This window comes from Oncorhynchus mykiss, chromosome 22, assembly GCF_013265735.2.
Source record: "Oncorhynchus mykiss isolate Arlee chromosome 22, USDA_OmykA_1.1, whole genome shotgun sequence".
Classification (NCBI taxonomy): Eukaryota; Metazoa; Chordata; class Actinopteri; order Salmoniformes; family Salmonidae; genus Oncorhynchus; species Oncorhynchus mykiss.
In genome coordinates this window covers 16,539,723-16,560,934 of record NC_048586.1, presented here as the reverse complement: position 1 = coordinate 16,560,934, position 21,212 = coordinate 16,539,723, and the positions used below count along the sequence as shown (strand labels likewise).

The window sequence follows — 21,212 nt, the reverse complement described above, 5'->3', positions numbered from 1 at the left end:
AGCACTTTAGACGGATTTATGGTATTCTTCTGTAATAGTTTATTATAACACATGTTCATATGTATGTTATGATGGTTATGTTATGAAATAGAATCCAGTTGGCCAATCTATGTCTAGCTATTAACAGGAAATGCACTATTATCACACACAGGGTTGCATAATTCTGGTAAGTATCCCATAATTCCTAGATTTTACAGAAATCCTGGTTGGACGATTCCAGGAATCAGGAGAAAACTAGCAGGCAATCCAGAAAACCAGGGAATTTTAGGAAAGTTACCAGAATTTTGTAACCCTAGTCACACATTTTCAGTAGAGTTATTTGTGTTTTTAGAATATATTCCAGATGTTCTGCTTTTCTTTACCTATTTATTATGGGTTGCACCTTCATCACTCGGTTACCTCATGCCATTGTTATGAGCATTCTTACAACACCTGCGTCATTAAGGCGACTGGTGCCCACACATAACAGGGACTAATGACTGTTTCGTTAAAATTACACTAACGTTGCCTCGATATATGATGACATTGCTAAAGTAGGCAAATTATTAGTAGGAAACAACGTTGGCACGATTATGATGTGGTCAAATTTACTTTAGAGAGATGGCAATGTTGCCATTAGCTATCGAAGTTTGTCAAAAAATAGATAGCAATGGTAATGTCAACTAGCTAAAATTTGGTGGGGTCGACTCAATTCTAGCTAGCTAACTAAATACTGCATCTAAAGTCAATCCGGCGACAACACAATGATAACAAAAGGTTTCCCTACACATTTTTTGCCTACTTTTGAAACGTCATCGTGTTTCCAAGCCACAGTAATGCATTTTAGACAGTGCCCACTGACAATGCATTGAGTAGAATTCTCAGTTGGGCATCAGTCTTAAAACAAATATTCAAAACAATATTGTGACGAAACGTGCCATCCATGAATACTCTTCTTTTGAATTGAGGAGTTCAGATATTAATACAGTAAAATGCTATATTAAGACTTCAGTCGCAAAATGCTCCACTAAACGTTGGCATATTCTATCCTGTGTCCATCTAGATAGACCTCCACTTCATGAAGAAGATTCCCCCGGGAGCGGAAGCGTCCAATGTGTTGGTGGGTGAGGCGGAGTTCCTAGACAAGCCTGTGGTGGCGTTTGTACGTCTCTCACCTGCAGTCATGCTCAACGGGCTGGCTGAGGTCCCCATCGTTACCAGGTTAGTAACACTATGACCCCTAATTAACGTTGCAGTATTCCCATAACTCTCCCAAAATTCCCAGGATTTCTTGAAATCCCGGATGGAATATTCCTGGAATCAGGAGAAAATAAGCAGGACATCCGGGAATCCTCCAACCAGGATTTCTGGAAGCCTGGGATTTACGGGAATTTACGGGAATTTCACAACCCTACCTTCTATAAGTCTGTAACTATGGTCTTCTGTCTATGGATAACACTATGCCCTCCTTAGTCCTTTTTGGGCTGACCCTCAACTGTCTCTACACCGCTCTGTTTTTTTAGGTTCTTGTTCATTCTACTAGGGCCTCTTGGAAAAGGGCCACAGTACCATGAGATTGGCCGATCCATCGCAACACTAATGACAGACGAGGTAAGACAGCCTCTCCGATAATGAACATAGCTGTTGGGCATGACTGAATTAACATGTCAATTCATGACCGAATGTATTCTTGTTTTTCGTTCCAAGGTTTTCCATGATGTTGCCTACAAAGCGAAGGACCGCAATGATCTAATTGCTGGAATCGATGAGTTCCTGGACCAAGTTACTGTCCTGCCACCAGGGGAGTGGGATCCTTCTATACGAATAGAACCACCAAAAAATGTGCCGTCTCAGGTGAGTTGAAGCCTTTTCTTTAACAAGTCTGTCATCAGCAGACATACAAATCACAGCATTGTCTTTCATTAAAAAAAAAATGAAAGAAATAACAGATAAGTGTTCTTTGAATAACAGGAGAAGAGGAAGATTGCAGCACAGACCGGCATAGACCTAGGTGATGAAGACGAGCACGAGGGACATGGTGGTCCGGAGCTGCAGCGGACAGGACGGTAGGTGAGGCGGGGCAGCCTGGTGCTCAGAGAGTGTGAGTGTATGTGGTCGTGGTTGTGTATTAAGAAATAACGATAGATTCAAAGTAACCAGGTTTTTCACCTATTTAAAAAAAAAAATGTCTTCGGATCCTTGGACAGAGGACAGGATGCCATTGCATGCAGTTCATTTTAGGTGTGAACGAAAGTCATGCAATGGTTGCCATACGCTCTCAGAATAAAGGTTTGATTAGGGTACAGTTTTGTTCCATGGGGTACAAAATATCAAAATACACATAATGTACTTACAAAGGTACACATATGATCTCACATGGTACTGTCCGGTACCTTTAAGGGTATATGTGAAGACAATCTAGTATAATGGTACATTTGTGTACACAACATTTTGAATAGAAAGGTATAATTATTGGAGGTGTGGCTTAGTGGGGGAGTGGCTTTCAGTTAGTTCTTTTTGCCACCCGTGAGGGGACAATTTGACTATAGTCTGTTAATTCAAGTTTGAGCATGGCCTATAAGGGTACAATTATGTACCTATAACTAATAGTACAATTGATGTACCTTATAGTGCACAACTATAGTGACAAGCGTTTGTACCAATTTAAGTACAATTTGCAACCTCAGAGTGTAGCAACCTATTGATGGGTTCCCAAATGCCTGGTCTATATTCTTCCGCATGAGCTCATGCTAAGTCATCCTCATTACTCTTTCTACAGTATTTCATGCTCATTAAGTAGTGTGAGGAGTACATCAAGTTTTTTTTCAATTGTGTAAAAAGGCTCCAACTGCAAAATCCACACTTCACCACGAGACAGCAGATTACCTATGCGGTTGGATGTGGATTTGAAATGCAGGCAGTTGTTAGGAGGTTAGTTTCAATGTGAGCGTCACAAGAGATTAAATGAATGACCATTATATAAAATAAAATAATTTGATCTGTGCTGGTATTAGATATACAGTAGGTGTTCTGTGTCTTAGTTGATAGAGCATGGAGCTTGCAAAACCAGGATGGTGAGTTTCGACTCCTGCTGGAGCCACCTAAACGTGTACGCACACAATAATATTAGTCATTTTGGATAAACGTGTCTGCTAAATGGCTTATGTTATCATTATGTTTACAGATTATTTGGTGGTCTCTTGATGGACATCAAACGTAAGGCGCCCCACTACCTGTCCGACTACACAGACGGTCTCAGCCTGCAGTGCTTGGCCTCCTTCCTCTTCCTGTACTGTGCTTGCATGTCACCTGTCATCACGTTCGGCGGTTTACTGGGAGAGGCAACAGAAGGACGCATAGTAAGACACCATGGGTTTCATCCCAAATGGCTCCCTCTATTCCTTACATAGTGTACTACTTTTGTGATCTGGTCAAAAGTAATGCACTATATAGGGAATAGCATTCCATTTAGGATGCAACCCATCCCGATCAAGTACACAGTAATAGAATAATAAACGGCGTAGACATTTATTGAGAGATTTCTCTTGCTCATAAATGTTATCTACGCTGTAAAAACAATTCTGCCTGCTCAAACATTTAGAGGAAACCAATTACCTAAAAAAAAAAATCAGTTAAGATTAAATAGCTGAAGTGAGCAGTACTACCTCCATATAAGTAACACAAATGCATTTTTTGTTAATTGTTGTAAGGTATACTTAAATTCAACGCCCCCACATGGGCACATCAGTCCTGCAAGTAGGGTTGCAAAATTCCACAAGCTTTCCCAAGTATTTTTTCAGGTATCTTCCAACCAGGTGTTCTGGAAAACCCTGGGACATTTACCAGAATTTTGCAACCCTCACTGTAAATCGCATTCTGTTGGCTTGCAAAGTGATGTGTAATTCCTATTGGAACCTAGTCAGCATTAGGCTATCCAACAGTTTACATTTGTATTCACCCGTAACCAGCATTCAGAATGACTGCCAGGGTCAAGAACTGTGGTGGGGAAACTATCTAAAGCCATTTAAACTGGAACAACCATTTCAGTAACGGGATGTAAAAATTAAATGATCGGATAAGTTTCTAAAAAATATTTGTGTAGCTAAACATTTAAACAATCAATCACTCAAGGCACATGCAAGAATGCAGATGTTAAAAACAATTGCATAAAATCAACCTGCAAAAGAGCATGCTGGGATTTTTTACAAATTTGATATTATGTTTTTTTTTAAAATGTAGTTGGTGTGACTTCTCATTTAGATTTGAGTCAGTACCACATGAACATTTTAAGTAATACTGACTTCATTGAGTTTGAGTACAACTTACTAGAAGTATTTGCGTTAAAAATGCCTTGGGGTTTACAGTGCATGTTTCTTTGTGTCCCGCAGAGTGCAATTGAATCACTGTTTGGCGCCTCAATGACAGGAATAGCTTATTCCCTCTTTGCTGGCCAGCCACTCACCATATTGGGCAGCACAGGGCCTGTGCTGGTGTTTGAGAAGATATTGTACAAATTCTGCAAGTAAGTTTGTTGACAACAGTATAGTTGTATTATTATTTATAGTTATAATCATACTGTATATACAGTTTTATAAAGCTATGGGCCCACATGATTAATCATCTCTATGTATTGTCTATAGCACTCAGGCCATTTCTGTACTCACATCTCTGTGTTGTGGAAAATCCGATCCAAAGATTAAGGCAGAGATATAATATAATATCATATAATGATATCATAGAAACATTTTTAATACAAGGAGCTGGAGGGGAGCTCCACCTCTGATTTCACAGGGAAGAACTCAAATAATAAATGGTTACATGCCCCTTATATAGTGGGAGGTGATAATACAATCATATTGTTACCCAACACCTCTTTCAATACAAGCAACAGTTCTGGAACACAATGGCTTTGTGTTAGGGTGGAGACATACCAGGAGTCTGTGAAAGGCATGACATCACAGTCCAACACAGAACATATCCCGTGAGAAGTTACAACAGCTCACCCCAAATTCTGCCACCACATCTGATAATGTGCGATTTGATTGCATGATGATCATCCGTCCCTATAACAATAGTTAAGGTCACATACTGATGGAGGATGACCGGATGTCATATACAGTACTGCCACAGTACATTGATCATTTGTTTTAATGTTCTATACTGCTTTAAGTAGTATTAAAATAACATTGTGGTAATGACAACCTCAGATCCCATATCCTGCAGATAGATCAGAGAGGAGGTTAAAACCTCAGATGTTGTCAAAATAATTTACGAAATGTTAGTGCTGCAGTGTCAGTGATTTTTCTTCCGGTGCTGTGCATGCACTGTACTGTGAAGGATCTATGTATTTTTTAATTGAGCTGCCCTTTTTGGGACTTCCTGAATAAATAAGATTACATTTACAAATATAAAATAAAAGGGATGTTTTGCACTCTGTCCTCAGGGAGTATGGATTATCCTACCTCTCACTGAGAACCTGTATAGGGCTGTGGACAGCATTCCTCTGTCTGCTCCTGGTGGCCACAGATGCCAGCTCCCTGGTCTGTTACATCACACGATTCACAGAGGAGGCCTTCGCCTCGCTCATCTGCATCATCTTCATCTACGAGGCCTTGGAGAAGCTCATCCACCTGGGGGAACACTACCCCATCAACATGAACAACAACCTGGACAAACTCACACGATACTCGTAAGTGTACACTCACTCCATTGAATCAAATCAAATCAACATTTATTGATCGCATTTATTGATTGCGTACACAGATTTGCAGGTGTTATAGTAAACAACAGTATATAAACAGAATATTAGGTGACCAGCGTTCAATGACTCTCTATATACAGTACATGGCACATTAGTCTCAAACTGCAGGGCAGATTCCCAGGTGGCTAGGCATGGCCTGAAGGTAGAATCTGTTATTGTGGTTATTCAGTCTCTCTTTGATGCATCTGTACCATCTCTTTCTGCTAGAAGGTAGAGTGAACAGACCATCTCGGTTCGCTGAGGTCCTTGATCATCTTCTTGGCCTCTTAAACTGCATCTTAATCCAGAACTAGAGAATTTAGAGTTCAGAATGACAGCAACATCTTAACTTGTGTTTGAAAGAAGTCCTGCATAGCATTTGAGATGATCGTGATCGGTAAGGGATTTGATGGTGAAGTGTTCTGTTGTTTCCATAGGTGTTCATGTGTTGAACCTCCGGATCCCAGTAATGCCACCCTACGGTACTGGGAGCAGAACAACATTACTGCTTCGGAGATCTATTGGGAGGCACTTGAGGTCAAGGTAGTGTATGAGAGGGTGTGGCATAATTTGTTGATAGGATCAAGCAAAATTAGGAAGATGATGGATACTGTAAATAGAACCCATGGTTAGTCTTGTGGTTTTTCTAGGTTTTGTCACATGTTGAGGATAAACATTTTACTCTACACACAAAAGGAAATGTTGTATTGTATTTTTGATTAAGCAGCACACCCCCAGCATGATGGTAGAGACCAAAAAAGAGCACATTTAGTTTGTTCCACACAAAGTGGCAGGCTCTCTCAGATGGAGCTGGCCCAGTGCAGGGGATTAAGGACATGTGGGCTGGATTACTCTGGATTACCCCATGACAAATCATGAAAACACATTTTTAGTATTAATTTAACTTTTTTGTGAACAAGCATGCTCTTATCCCAGCAGGACCCTGGGGTCAATTCCATTTAAATGTAGGATGTTCCAATTCCAATTCCCTTAAATGCTCTGAGAATTTTTTTAAATTGTAATTTCAGTTAATTCAATACAAATTGTATTGGTCACATGCACATATTTATTTAGCAGATGTTATTGCGGATGTAGCAAAATGCTTGTGTTCCTAGCTCCAACAGTGCTCCCTGGTGCACAACTGAGCAAGAGGACAAGTACATTAGGGTGTCTAGTTTGAGAAACAGACGCCTCTCAAGTCCTCTACGGCAGCTTCATTAAATAGTACCTGCAAAACACCAGTCTCAACGTCAACAGTGAAGAGGCGACTCCTGGATGCTGGCCTTCTAGGCAGAGTTCCTCTGTCCAGTGTCTGTGTTCTTTTGCCCATCTTAATCTTTTCATTTTATTGGCCAGTCTGAGATGTGTCTTTTTCTTTGCAACTGCCTAGAAGGCCAGCATCCCGGAGTCGCCTCTTCACTGTTGACGTTGAGACTGGTGTTAATTTGCGGGTGCTATTTCATGATGCTGCCAGTTGAGGCATCTGTTTCTCAAACTAGACTCTCTAATGTACTTGTCCTCTTGCTCAGTTGTGCCCCAGGGCCTCCCACTCCTCTTTCTATTCTGGTTAGAGCCCGTTTGTGCTGTTCTGTGAAGGGGTAGTACACAGCGTTGTATGAGATCTTCAGTTTCTGGGCAATTTCTCGCATGGAATAGACTGATGAGTTTCAGAAGAAAGTTATTTGTTTCTAGCCATTTTGAGCCTGTAATCTAACCCACAAATGCTGATGCTCCAGATACTCTAAAGTCTAAAGGACAGTTTTATTGCTTCTTTAATTAGAACAACAGTTTTCAGCTGTGCTAACATAATTGCAAAAGGGTTTTCTAATGATCAATAAGCCTTTTAAAATTATAAACTTGGATTAGCTAACACAACGTGCCATTGGAACACAGGAGTGATGGTTGCTGATAATGGGACTATGTACGCTTATGTAGATATTCCATAAAAAATCTGCCGTTTCCAGCTACAATAGTCATTTACAACATTAACAATGTCTACACTGTATTTCTAATCAATTTCATGTTATTTTAATAACATGTTATTGTCGGAATGTCAGAGTGGCATTGACTAAAATACAGTAGAATAGAATACAGTATATACATATGAGATGGGTAAAGCAGTATGAAAACATTATTAAAGGGACGAGGGTTCCATTATTAAAGTGGCCAGTTATTCCATGTCCATGTACAGTTGAAGTCGGAAGTTTACATACACCTTAGCCAAATACATTTAAACTCAGTTTTTCACAATTCCTGTAATTTAATCCTAGGAAAAATTTTCCATGTTTTAGGTCAGTTAGGATAACCACTTTATTTTAAGAATGTGAAATTTCAGAATAATAGTAGAGAGAATGATTTATTTCAGCTTTTTTTTCTTTCATTACATTCCCAGTGGGTCAGAAGTTTACATACACTCAATTATTATTTGGTAGCATTGCCTTTAAATTGTTTAAATCGGGTCAAACATTTCGGGTAGCCTTCCACAAGCTTCCCACAATAAATTGAATTTTGGTCCATTCCTCCTGACAGCACTGGTGTAACTGAGTCAGGTTTGTAGGTCTCATTGCTCGCACACGCTTTTTCAGTTCTGCGCACAAATTTTCTATAGGATTGAGGTCAGGGCATTGTGATGGCCACTCCAATACCTTGACTTTGTTGTCCTTAAGCCATTTTGCCATTTGCAACAAAGATTTAACTTCCTGACTGATGTCTTGAGATGTGGCTTTAATATATCCACATAATTTTCCACCCTCATGATGCCATCTATTTTGTGAAGTGCACCAGTCCCTCTTGTAGCAAAGTACCCCCACAACATGATGCTGCCACCCCCGTGCTTCACGGTTGGGATGGTGTTCTTCGGCTTGCAAGCCTCCCCCTTTTTCCTCCAAACATAACAATGGTCTTTATGGCCAAAGAGTTCTATTTTTGTTTCATCAGACCAGAGGACATTTCTCCAAAAAGTACAATCTTTGTCCCCATGTGCAGTTGCAAACCGTAATCTGGCTTTTGAATGGTGGGTTTGGAGCAGTGGCTTCTTCCTTGCTGAGCGGCCTTTCAGGTTATGTCGATATAGGACTCGTTTTACTGTGGATATAGATACTTTTTCCTCCAGCATCTTCACAAGGTCCTTTGCTGTTGTTCTGGGATTGATTTACACATTTCGTAGCAAAGTACGTTCATCTCTAGGAGACAGAACGCATCTCCTTCCTGAGCGGTATGATGGCTGCTTGGTCCCATGGTGTTTATACTTGCGTACTATTGTTTGTACAGATGAATATGGTGCCTTCAGGCATTTGGAAATTGCTCCCAAAGATGAACCAGACTTGTGGAGGTCTACATTTATTTTTCTTCGGTCTTGGCTGATTTCTTTTGATTGTCCCATGATGTCAAGCAAAGAGGCACAGAGTTTGAAGGAAGGCCTTGAAATACATCCACAGGTACAGCTCCAATTGACTCAAATGATGTCAATTAGCCTATCAGAAGCTTCTAAAGCCATGACATAATTTTCTGGAGTTTTCCAAGCTGTTTAAAGGCACAGTCAACTTAGTGTACGTCAACTTCTGACCCACTGGAATTGTGATACAGTGAATTATAAGTGAAATAATCTGTATGTAAACAATTGTTGGAAAAATTACTTGTGTCATGCACAAAGTTGATGTCCTAAACAACTTGAAATTTGTTGAGTGTTTGAAAAACGAGTTTTAATGATTCCAACCTAAGTGTATGTAAACTTCCGACTTCAATTGTATATAGGGCAGCAGCCTCTAAGGTGCAGGGTTGAGTAGTCGGGTGGTAGCCGGCTAGTGATGGTTATTTACCAGTCTAAAGGCCTTGGAATAGAAGCTGTTTTTCACTCTCTCGGTCCCAGCTTTGATGCACCTGTAATGACCTCGCCTTCTGGATGATAGCGGGACGAACAGGCCATGGCTCGGGTGGTTGGTGTCCTTGATGATCTTTTTGGCCTTCCTGTGACAACTGGTGCTGTCGATGTCCCGGAGGGCAGGAAGTGTGCCCCCGGTGATTTTTTGAATATGTCCATAAACACTCCAACCAGCTGGTTTGCACATGCCTTGAGGACGTGGCTGGGGATGCCGTCTGGGCCGGGTTAACACGCTTAAATGTCTCTCACTTCGGCCACGGAGAACGAGAGCCCACAGTCCTTGGGAGCGATCTGCGTCGGTGACACTGTATTATCCTCAAAGCGGGCAAAGAAGGTGGTTAGCTTGTCTGGGAGCAAGACGTCGGTGTCCGCGACTTGGCTGGTTTTCCCTTTGTAATCCGTGATTGTCTGTAGACCCTTCCACATACGTCTCATGTCTGAGCTATTGAATTGCGACTCCACTTAGCCTCTGTACTGATGTTTTGCCTGTTTGATTGCCTAACGGAGGGAGTAACTACACTGTTTGTATTCAACCATATTCCCAGTCACCTTGCCATGATTAAATGCGATGGTTCACGCTTTCAGTTTTTCGCGGGAATGCTGCCATCTATCCACGGTTTCTGGTTTGGGTAGGTTTTAATAGTCACATTTGGAACAACATTCCCTATACACTCAGTCCCCTTGTCCGTGTAAATTGACTGATTTGAAATGGAATTGACCCCAACCCTGTAATACAGGATGTTTTGAATGACCACCTATTATTGCAGGACTGCATAAAGAGGCGAGGGGAGTTTGTGGGCACCGCCTGTGGCCCTCATGGACCCTACATTCCAGATGTTCTCTTCTGGTCTGTCGTTCTCTTCTTCTCCACTGTCTTCATGTCGGCTTTCCTCAAAGAGTTCAAGTTCAGCCGTTACTTCCCCACCAAGGTAAGGCAGCAGACCCAGTTCCTGCTGTAATCCCACTTGTATCTGTTATGTGTTTTTCGACTGCAGACAGGGTAGGGTTTCTGTCATGCTCCTGAGTTTCATGGTGCAGTGGAGCACTCTAGTGGTCATATTTGAGTACTGTCGGAGTTTCTAATGGAGACGTGTCTGCCTCCACCACTTCCTTTGGATTCTATTATGGTTTAAGGCAGCACTTTTTCTCCCGTTGTCTGAGCACAGAACCCACGTTTTTTCTTCAAGCCAAATGTGTGGCCCATGTGAGAATTGAATCAACAACCAAGGTGCTCTGTGTTTGATTTACCTGTGCAATCTGTGATTGACATAGTAGTTTGATGTTGAACAATAATATAGATTTTTCCCCCGTGCTAAAACCAGACAGTTGACATGCACCCCTCTCTTGCACAGTTGAGAGCCGTCATCAGTGATTTTGCTGTGTTCATCACCATCTTTACCATGGTCCTGGTGGACTATGTCTTAGGGGTCCCGTCTCCAAAACTAAAAGTCCCCAGTGTGTTTAAGGTGAGGTAGATAACAAGATATTACCATGTGATTCCACATTTTTAACTCAAGATACTCTACACTATGGACAGTCGCCATGCTATGTCGATGCAATATTTACCAAGAACTTAAATCTTTGCAGCCGACCAGAGATGACCGTGGTTGGTTGATCAGCCCGCTAGGCGGCAACCCTTGGTGGACCACCTTAGTGACAGTGATCCCTGCTCTGCTCTGCACCATCCTCATCTTCATGGACCAGCAGATCACCGCGGTCATCATCAACAGGAAGGAGCACAAACTAAAGGTACTGTAGACCAGTGCTTCCCAAAGTCGGCCCTTGCCCGAGCACCACACAGCTGATTCAAATAACCAAACTCATTATCAAGCTTTGATTATTTGAATCAGCTGTGTAGTGCTAGGGCCAAACACCAAAAGGTGCACCCCAGGACCGAGTTTGGGAAACCGTGCAGTAGGCTACTGGAATGGGGAGGCTCAGATCATCTGGGAGGCTTTGTATACCATAGCCTGACCGTTACCTGTTTGGTACTGGTTGTTGACATGGATTAAAGAAGCCCCCTTCAGAAGTATTTTTTTTTTAATCATCGCAGAGTAGTCAACATTTTGACAGTGGAGCACTTCTGTAAACATAATTTCTTGAAACATTCCATTTGAAAGTGTTGCCATTCCTAAGTATTGAGTAGTGCATTCTCAGTTGTGCTGTATTGTCTATCAATTCCCACAGAAAGGCTGTGGGTACCATCTGGATCTGTTTGTGGTGGGCATCATGCTGGGGGTGTGCTCCATCATGGGGCTGCCCTGGTTCGTGGCTGCCACCGTGCTCTCCATCTCCCACGTCAACAGTCTGAAGCTGGAGTCGGAGTGCTCGGCCCCCGGGGAACAGCCCAAATTCCTGGGCATCCGGGAGCAGCGCTTCACCGGCCTCATGATCTTCCTGCTCATGGGCTGCTCCGTCTTCATGACCTCTGTGCTCAAGGTCAGATAGCTTCTCTGAGCTCATATTGTTTTGGCCCTAGCCTCCGGGCTGTCCAAAGACTTTTCCTATCACAGTGTAATATACAGTGCATTCGGAAAGTATTCAGACTCCTTCACCTTTTCACATGTTGTTACGTTACAGACTTATTCTAAGATTGATTAAATCCTTTTCCCCCCTCATCAATCTATGGATGGGGAGCGTCGTTGCACAGCTATTTTCAGGTCTCTCCAGAGATTAGGTTTAAGTCCGGGCTCTGGCTGGGCCACTCAAGGACATTCAGAAACATGTCCTGAAGCCACTCCTGCATTGTCTTGGCTGTGTGCTTAGGGTCGTTGTCCTGTTGGAAGGTGAACCTTCGCCCCAGTCTGAGGTCCTAAGCACTCTTGAGAAGGTTTTCATCAAGGATCTCTCTGTACTTTGCTCCGTTCAGCTTTCTCTCGATCCTGACTAGTCTCCCAGTCCCTCCCTCTGAAAAAAAAAAACACACCCACAGCATGATGCTGACACCACCATGCTTCACCGTAGGGATGGTGCCAGATTTCCTCCGGACGTGACGCTTGGCATTCAGGCAAAAGAGTTCAATCTTGGTTTCATCAGACCAGAGAATCTTGTTTCTCATGGTCTGAGAGTCCTTTAGGTGCCTTTTGGCAAACTCCAAGCGGGCTGTCATGTGCCTTTTACTGAGGAGTGGCTTCCGTCTGGCCATTCTACCATAAAGGCCTGATTGGTGGAGTGCTGCAGAGATGGTTGTCCTTCTGGAAGGTTCTCCTATCTTCACAGAGGAACTCTGGAGCTCTGTCAGAGTGACCATTGGGTTCTTGGTCACATCCCTGACCAAGGCCTTTCTCCCCCGATTGCTCCGTTTGACCGGGTGCGAGCCCTAGGAAGAGTCTTGGTGGTTCCACTATTTTCTTGGGGACCTTCAATGCTGCAGAAATTTGTTGATACCTTTCCCCAGATTTGTGTCTCGACACAATCCCGTCTCTGAGCTCTACAGACAATTCCTTTGACCTCATGGCTTGGTTTTTGCTTTGACATGCACTGTCAACTGTGGGACCTTATGTAGACAGGTGTGTGCTTTTCCAAATCATGTCCAATCAATTGAATTTACCACAGGTGGACTCCAATCAAGTTGTGGAAACATCTCAAGGATGATCAATGGAAACAGGATGCACCTGAGCTCAATTTCATTTCTCATAGCAAAGGGTCTGAATACTTATGTAAATAAGGTATTTCTGTTTTTTATTTGTTATAATTTGCAAACATTTCTAAAAACCTCTTTTCACTTTGTCGTTATAGGGTATTGTGTGTAGATTGACGAGGAAAACAAAATGAATACATTTTAGAATACGTCTATAATGTATTAAAATGTGGAAAAAGTCAATGGGTCTGAATACTTTCCGAATGCAATATAAGTATCTCTGTCTTGCTTAAGTTGTATTTATTTTGCACCCAGAGTATAAGTCTGCAGTGCCTCAAAGTGAACAGATAATTTATACCATTATGTTTTATGTGGTTCAAGCACACGTTTTCGACTGTTTCCCGTCTTTACTGATGCTTGTATAACTGAATCATAATATGATTGCTCTCGTCCCTTCAGTATATTCCCATGCCTGTCTTGTATGGAGTATTCCTGTACATGGGAGCATCTTCGCTCAGAGGGATACAGGTAAGATGTCACGAAGCACACTCAGATAAAGTTAAAGTACACTCTCAGTCAAAATATGCTTGTAAGGCTAAGTTCTAACACACTTGGCTAACATCTAAAGCTAAGTTCAAAAAGACCATCTTGAGAAAATGCAGACTTATCACCACACAGTTGGCCTGAATTGAATGCTCCTGAGGTTATCATGTAAAGCCTTTGTTCTATTGCTCATCAGTTCTTTGACCGTCTGAAGCTGTTTGGAATGCCAGCCAAGCACCAGCCAGACTTCATCTACCTGAGATACGTTCCCCTGAGGAAGGTCCACCTCTTCACCATCATCCAGCTCAGCTGCCTGGTCATGCTCTGGGTCATCAAGACCTCCAATTATGCCATTGTCTTCCCCATGATGGTTAGCAAATGCCTTTCTCCTAGCTTTCTCCCTGGGTCATAGGTTACATGTGGATTTATTTGGCCACATTGTAGTTTAACACAATTAGCACCACTATGAGATGTACAGTATAGCCACTGACTTAAGTTTTACATTAGAATGCGTCCACACCAGAAACAGGAGATAGGCTCCTGCCCTATGGGCCGTTCTTGCTGGGACAAAGATTATTTAGTAGGTAATTTTGTCTGAGTGTCATAGGTTGCACCTCCGTCACTCGGTCACGTCATGCCATTGTTTTTGAACGTTCTCAAGCCATCTATCAGCCCTCTAGTGGTGATAAACTCAGCCATTCTGGACGGAGAATAACTACTGTTTCGTCGAAATTACACTATAGTGCATGGAAATAGAATGACATTGATAAAGTAGAGACATATTTTGTAGGAAACAACTTTGCCAGCATTATCATGTTGTCAAATTATTTTAGACAGATGGCAGTGTTGTCATTAGCTAGCAAAGTTCGTCATGAATAGCTAGCAATTAAACGTTAGCTAGCTAAAATCCGGTGCCCCCCCCCTCAATTTTAGCTAGCTAGCTAATGTTATACGGCATCTAAAGTAAATTTGGTGACATCAAAATGATGACAAAAGGTTTTCCTACTAATTATTTTCTCCTTTTGAATGTCATTCTATTTCCAAGCCACCGTAATGCACTTTTGATTAAATGTTCATCAGCGCTCCTTGATGATGCATTATGTAGATGCATTAAGTAGAATGCTCAGTTAGGCATCCGTCCAAAACGAACGTTCAAAACTATATTTTGACGAAACATGCAATCCGTGAATAGTAAGTTAAGTAGTAAGTGTGTTTGTGTTCTTTGCAGGTGTTGGCTCTGGTGTTTATTAGGAAGCTGATGGATTGCTTCTTCACCAAGAGAGAGATGAGCTGGCTGGATGATCTCATGCCAGAGAGTAAGAAGAAGAAATTGGAGGAAGCCGAAGAAGAGGTATGAAAATAGCATCTACATAACAAAGCTAGAGTTTGAGACTATAAGGTTCTATCTGCAAAAATATGATTCTGAGATAATTGGCTTTAAAGTTCCAGACTCTCATTAGTTTGAATGATTTTTATATTGTATTCTTTTGAAGTAACAACATGAATTTAGTTATTTAGAGTATCAAATCAAATGCATTTATAAAGCCCGTTTTATATCAGTCGAAGACACAAAGTGCTATACAGAAATCCAGCCTAAAATACCAAACAGCAAGCAATGCAGATGTAGAAGCACGGTGGCTAGGAAAAACTCCCTAGAAAAGGCAGGAATCTAGGAAGAAACCTAGAGAGGAACCAGGCTATGAGGAGTGGCCAGCCCTCATCTGGCTGTGCCGGGTGGAGATTATAACAGTACATGGCCAAGATGTTAAAATGTTCATAGATGAACAGCAGGGTCAAATAATAATAATCACAGTGGTTGTAGAAGGTGTAACAGGTCAGCAACTCAGGAGTAAATGTCAGGTGGCTTTTCATAGCCGATCATTCAGAGTTAGAGTTAGGTGTGGTAGGACGAGAGGGTCGAAAACAGCAGGTCCGGGACAAGGTAGCACGTCCGGTGAACAGGTCAGGGTTCTGTAGCCGCAGGCAGAACATTTAAAACTGGAGCAGCAGCACAACCAGGTGGACTGGGAACAGCAAGTAGTCATCAGGCCAGGTAGTCCTGAGGCATGGGCTCAGGTCCTCCGAGGGAAGAGAGAGAGAGAGAGAATTAGAGGGAGCATACTTAAATTCACACAGGACACCGGATAAGACAGGAGAAATACTCCAGATATAACAGACTGACCCTACCCCCTGACACATAAGCTATTGCAGTATAAATACTGGAGGCTGAGACAGGAGGGGTCGGGAGACACTGTGGCCCCGTCCGACTATACCCCCGGACAGGGCCAACCAGGCAGGATATAACCCCAACCACTTTGCCAAAGCACAGCCCCCACACCACTAGAGGAATATCTTCAACCACCAACTTACTACCCTGAGATAAGGCCAGCAAGGCCTTAGAGAACATTGAACAGAACAAGGCTATGTCAATAACTCAAAATAATGTTCATTTTTACTGTAGATATGTAACTTTTATTGTAATGATTTATCTCTGCATGTGTTTTAACCAATTAATTATATATAGTACTATCACTATAGTTTAACAACTTCCTGTTGATTATCATATTCTTCAGGAGGAGGAGCAAAGCATGTTGGGAGAGGAAGAGGGAGTAGTGCAATTACCATTAGAAGGATATCAAAAGTAAGTCAGGCCGTTATGATGACATTATATCTCCCTTTTTAAACTGTAAAAAGACTTCAAGCTTCATTGGTAGTAAAATAGTTGACTGTTTGTTGTGTATTATAATGCATGATAATGTCTTGTTTTTTAGGAGTGAATCCGTACTCAACATCACAGATGAAATGTCCAAAGGCTCTTTTGGAAACACGTGGAATGTCAACTCCGACAACTCAAAATGGTATTGCATTGCCTCAAGCATGTTTCCCCAAAATCAGCACATTGGGGTTTTCCATTTAAAACGTATCTTTGTTTCTCTTCTGTCAGTTTGTATAAAAAATGTGTCTTAATTTAAGATATGTGCCTGCAACTCAAACTTTCTTGCACATTTCCCCATGGCATCAATCCTTGTGAAAATATGGAGTTTGTTGAGAATATCTCAAGTTAGGATACCTCCTATACTGAATAGATACCGTGTCATAACCATTATATTGGAAACAGATGACAATGTACCATTGAATTCATAAAATGCCTCTTATTGACCCAAGTTCTATGCTCCGAGAATTTTCAGGATATCGATATGTCATGGCTATTGTATATGAACGAAATTGCAGATTCACCGTTCGGTTGAAACTAGATGCTACTTATTCACTGTAGAAAGGAGTTGTCTCTCCACTTTAGAACTGATGACTTTTCTTGACTGTATTTTCCCATTCCATCTCTGTCATAAACTCTCTTGTGTCCTCTAAGATGCTGAACCCCTCAAAGGTAAGAGTCTGATCCCCGTGCCCGTTTGAGCTTCCTTACTCCATTTGGTGACCATCACTTTTTGGAATAAAAATAATTATGTTTATCTTTGCATGATATGAGGCAGGATTGTACAATGTCTTATTCCTCAATTTACCATCAGGTTGAAATTAGATGCTGCTTATTTTTCATCTTTCAAATTGTCATGTTATGCATTTTCGAGTTCATGAACACTGGGAGAGCACATGCTCTTTGAAACTCTTTGATGACTGCCAATGTTAGGCAAAGGTAAATATTATGGATGCTAAATCCATTACCTGTTCACTGCTTGGAATATAAACCCAGCGTATTACAGGCAGTGACAGATGAATGTGCTCAGTCTAAAGTGACATGACTGAGAAAGCAAGGATGTAAAGTGCATGTAGGAAAGTGCATCTCTGACAACATGATGCTGCTGTGCCAATCAGGCTCTGCTAGCATGACAGTCATCCCTCTACCCAATCTACTATGCCTCAGCCAATGGCCGTGACGGGCAGTTCGGCAAGGAGCACTACAGCGTACTAGCTGCAGGCTCCCATTACGCAACAGCTGGAGAGTGTAATTATATTAGTACATCTCTCTTGTGAAAACTGCTCTTTCATGAACATTGTCTGAGATTCTGATCCCATTATACTTCTCAGCTGCCTGAACATACAGTGCAACTCTGTATGGGATGGGATTACCATGCAATTTACTAAAGCACATCAATATGGTGTTAATGTTCACGTTAGAGCCCCTCCCTACTAAAACATCAGTTGATGATACATTTGGGGACACAGATTAAGTCTAATCCTTGACAAAAAAATGATTCATAATGGAGAATCTCCATTGTTGGAGCCGGACAGCTGATATAAGCTACGTTCTGAAATTGCATACTTGAAAGCACTAACAGCCAGTGTTGATACCCACAGCTTATCCAAGAACAGTGGATGGAAACAAAAGAAGAGGAGAAATATGCAGAAGGCCTGCTTCGCAAGGGAGACAAGTCTATGACGTTTCCCCCTCCACTGCGTTGAAAACAAATCAAAATTGTGTGCCACAGTTTACCATTCCTTTACATTTGTCTTGTAAATCTTTCTGTGTTCAAAAGCGTTAGTGTTTATAGTTTATGTGTCGGAAGCTGCTTCTTTGTTTTGATTTGTTTTTGTGTTTTTAAATGTCAAGTAATACCCGCGTGATATAGGAGAGGTAAGTTTGACTGTATGTGAAAGCAACGGAATGTTACTTGTCGAGGATATATCTGTCACATTGAGAAACTGTTTTCAGCTTGTGTTTGTTTTTTAATTTATTGAATGTATTTTGTATGTTTTTGTATTTTTTTCAATATCATAATATGACAGTTGTTTTGAAATTGCTAAATTATCCAACCAGATAAACAATCGATTAAAAAAGTGTGTACAATACTGCAGTTAAAGACTATGTACTGTGCATCAGTATATACAATTGACGAGTTCATATATCTACAAAATAGGCAAAGTGAAAATGTACTGTATGCATGCAACTTTAATTAATCCACTTTTATGAAATATACAGCATCTGATGAACCTTTTACTGCAGTGGGCTAAATCAGGGTCACTTGGAGTGTTTCTTGGTCGTCTTAAATCTACTTTTAAACAAAAGTATACACCTCACACAGATGGTTATGGGTTTAAACATTTTTTATTACCTTTTAAGTTTGCATCCCGGCGTAAAAAACAAACATTTCGCCCATGGGGCCACTAGGTCGTTTGACTGCAGGAATTGGCTACTTTCATTGGCAAATACAAATCTACAGTATCTGTGTTAAAACATGTGCATTATGAGTTTAGCTATTTGCAATAGTCTTTAAGTTTAGAATATTTTCCAATTGTTTTACTACCAGTAAAGAGATTAGCTGAAAATAGCATTTCTATATTATTTATTGTTGGCAATTTATTCTTGTACAAAGAGCAAACATTGCATTGAGCATTTGATTAGTAAAACGCCTGACTTACGTTGTAGAATACTGTTATGCATATCAATAGATAGTATTGAAACAATGTTCAAGAAGAAAATATAATCCTGGCATTTATTTTAAATCATAAATATTTGTTGCCAAAGTTGAAATAGTTGCAGTTATTGCAGTATATCAATATTTTCAAGCTGCAAAGTTAATGCTTGTTTGTTCTTTTTTTATTTGAGTTGTTTGTCATGGGGGCAGTGTGTGTGCCCAGGAATGATTGTCCACTCAGTAACTAAATATGAAGCTTAACTGATACTTGAAGGCGTCTGCTAAAGGACAACATACATGGCTATAGAAACAAATGCAATAGCACTTTTTCTAGAAGGGGAACATTTATAGGAGCTATATTTATTGTTATAAAGATTATTAAACTATATTTCCTTTGTAAAATACCAACAACGAATTTGTTCACATCTAATTTTCTAAGCCTATTTATCCATAACACCTTTTGCTTCATTTTAAATGATCAGTGTCTGCACAATATTTTGAAATCTCTTGTTAACATTTCTACTCTGCTACTACTACTCGTGTTACTAATTGTACTTAGCTCTGAATAAATGTGTTTGAAAAGTCACTCAATCAGTTTTGTTTGTGAAAGAAATCCGTGAAGCAGTGTAAGGAAACATGGCACTGCAAAACAATATTAAGTTTACTTTCTGCTATTGTTACTGGTCTTTAGAGCTGAAGTATGACTGTTTATTATGTATCTTGTGTACAGTTGAAGTCTGAAGTTTACATGCACCTTAGCCAAATACATTTCAACTCAGTTTTTCACAATTCCTGACATTTAATCCTAGTAAAAATTCTCTGTCTTAGGTCAGTTAGGATCACCACTTTATTTTAAGAATGTGAAATTTCAGAATAATAGTAGAGAGAATGATTTATTTCAGCTTTTATTTCTTTCATCACATTCCCAGTGGGTCAGAAGTTTACATACACTCAATTAGTATTTGGTAGCATTGCCTTTAAATTGTTTAACTTGGGTCAAACGTTTCAGGTAGCCTTCCACAAGCTTCCCACAATAAGTTGGGTGAATTCTGGCCCATTCCTCCTGACAGAGCTGGTGTAACTGAGTCAGCTTTGTAGGCCTCATTGCTCGCACACGCATTGCTCGCACAGTTCTTCCCACACATTTTCTATAGGATTTAGGTCAGGGCTTTGTGATGGCCACTCCAATACCTTGACTTTGTTGTTCTTGAGCCATTTTGCCACAACTTTGGAAGTATGATTGGGGTCATTGTCCATTTGGAAGACCCATTTGCGACCAAGCTTTAACTGATGTCTTGAGATGTTGCGTCAATATATCCATATAATTTTACTTCCTTATGATGCCATTTATTTTGTGAAGTGCACCAGTTCCTCTTGTAGCAAAGCACCCCTACAACATGATGCTGCACGGTTGGGATGGTGTTCTTCGGCTTGCAAGCCTCCCCCTTTTTCCTCCAAACATAACGATGACCTTTATGGCCAAAGAGTTCTATTTTTGTTTCATCAGACCAGAGGACATTTCTCTAAAAAGTACAATCTTTGTCCCCATGTGCAGTTGCAAACTGTAGTCTGGCTTTTTAATGGAGGGTTTAGAGCAGTGGCTTCTTCCTTGCTGAGCGGCCTTTCAGGTTAGGTCGATATAGGACTCTTTTTACTGTGGATATACTGTAGATAATTTTGTACCTTTTTCCTCCAGCATCTTCACAAGGTCCTTTGCTGTTGTTCTGGGATTGATTTGCGCTTTTCGCACCAAAGTACGTTCATCTCTAGTACACAGAACGCATCTCCTTCCTGAGTGGTATGATGGCTGCGTTGAGTGCTATTGTTTTTACAGATGAACGTGGTACCTTCAGGCATTTGGAAATTGCTCTCAAGGATTAACCAGACTTGTAGAGGTCTACAATTGTTTTCTGAGGTCTTGGCTGATTTCTTTTGATTTTCCCATGATGTCAAGCAAAGAGGCACTGAGTTTGAAGGAAGGCCTTGAAATACATCCACAGGTATACCTCCAATTGACAAAAATTCTGTCAATTAGCCTATCAGAAGCTTCTAAAGCCATGACAGAATTTTCTGGAATTTTCCAAGCTGTTTAAAGGCACAGTCAAATTAGTGTATGTA

The 21,212-nt window shown here is 41.0% G+C and overlaps 1 protein-coding gene across 7 annotated transcripts in view; it reads left to right on the top strand.

The window, feature by feature from the left end:
- Positions 1 to 19,680, top strand: part of LOC110501500 (sodium-driven chloride bicarbonate exchanger) — a 55,420-nt gene extending 35,740 nt beyond the window's left edge. For 3 of the 7 annotated variants that reach the window (XM_021579106.2, XM_021579112.2, XM_021579105.2), the window contains 17 exons: positions 1,043 to 1,200; positions 1,503 to 1,590; positions 1,687 to 1,833; positions 1,951 to 2,045; positions 3,164 to 3,338; positions 4,368 to 4,501; positions 5,423 to 5,668; positions 6,157 to 6,262; positions 10,367 to 10,528; positions 10,952 to 11,065; positions 11,187 to 11,348; positions 11,787 to 12,038; positions 13,639 to 13,707; positions 13,919 to 14,092; positions 14,951 to 15,073; positions 16,296 to 16,363; positions 16,494 to 19,680. In XM_021579106.2, the coding sequence (XP_021434781.2) occupies positions 1,043 to 1,200; positions 1,503 to 1,590; positions 1,687 to 1,833; positions 1,951 to 2,045; positions 3,164 to 3,338; positions 4,368 to 4,501; positions 5,423 to 5,668; positions 6,157 to 6,262; positions 10,367 to 10,528; positions 10,952 to 11,065; positions 11,187 to 11,348; positions 11,787 to 12,038; positions 13,639 to 13,707; positions 13,919 to 14,092; positions 14,951 to 15,073; positions 16,296 to 16,363; positions 16,494 to 16,689 (2,469 nt within the window). In that variant the 3' untranslated portion in view covers positions 16,690 to 19,680. The remainder of the gene's footprint in view (positions 1 to 1,042; positions 1,201 to 1,502; positions 1,591 to 1,686; positions 1,834 to 1,950; positions 2,046 to 3,163; positions 3,339 to 4,367; positions 4,502 to 5,422; positions 5,669 to 6,156; positions 6,263 to 10,366; positions 10,529 to 10,951; positions 11,066 to 11,186; positions 11,349 to 11,786; positions 12,039 to 13,638; positions 13,708 to 13,918; positions 14,093 to 14,950; positions 15,074 to 16,295; positions 16,364 to 16,493) is intronic. The other 4 variants (XM_021579108.2, XR_002470218.2, XM_021579107.2 and 1 more) reach the window with 4 other exon arrangements.
- Positions 19,681 to 21,212: the final 1,532 nt, after the last annotated feature.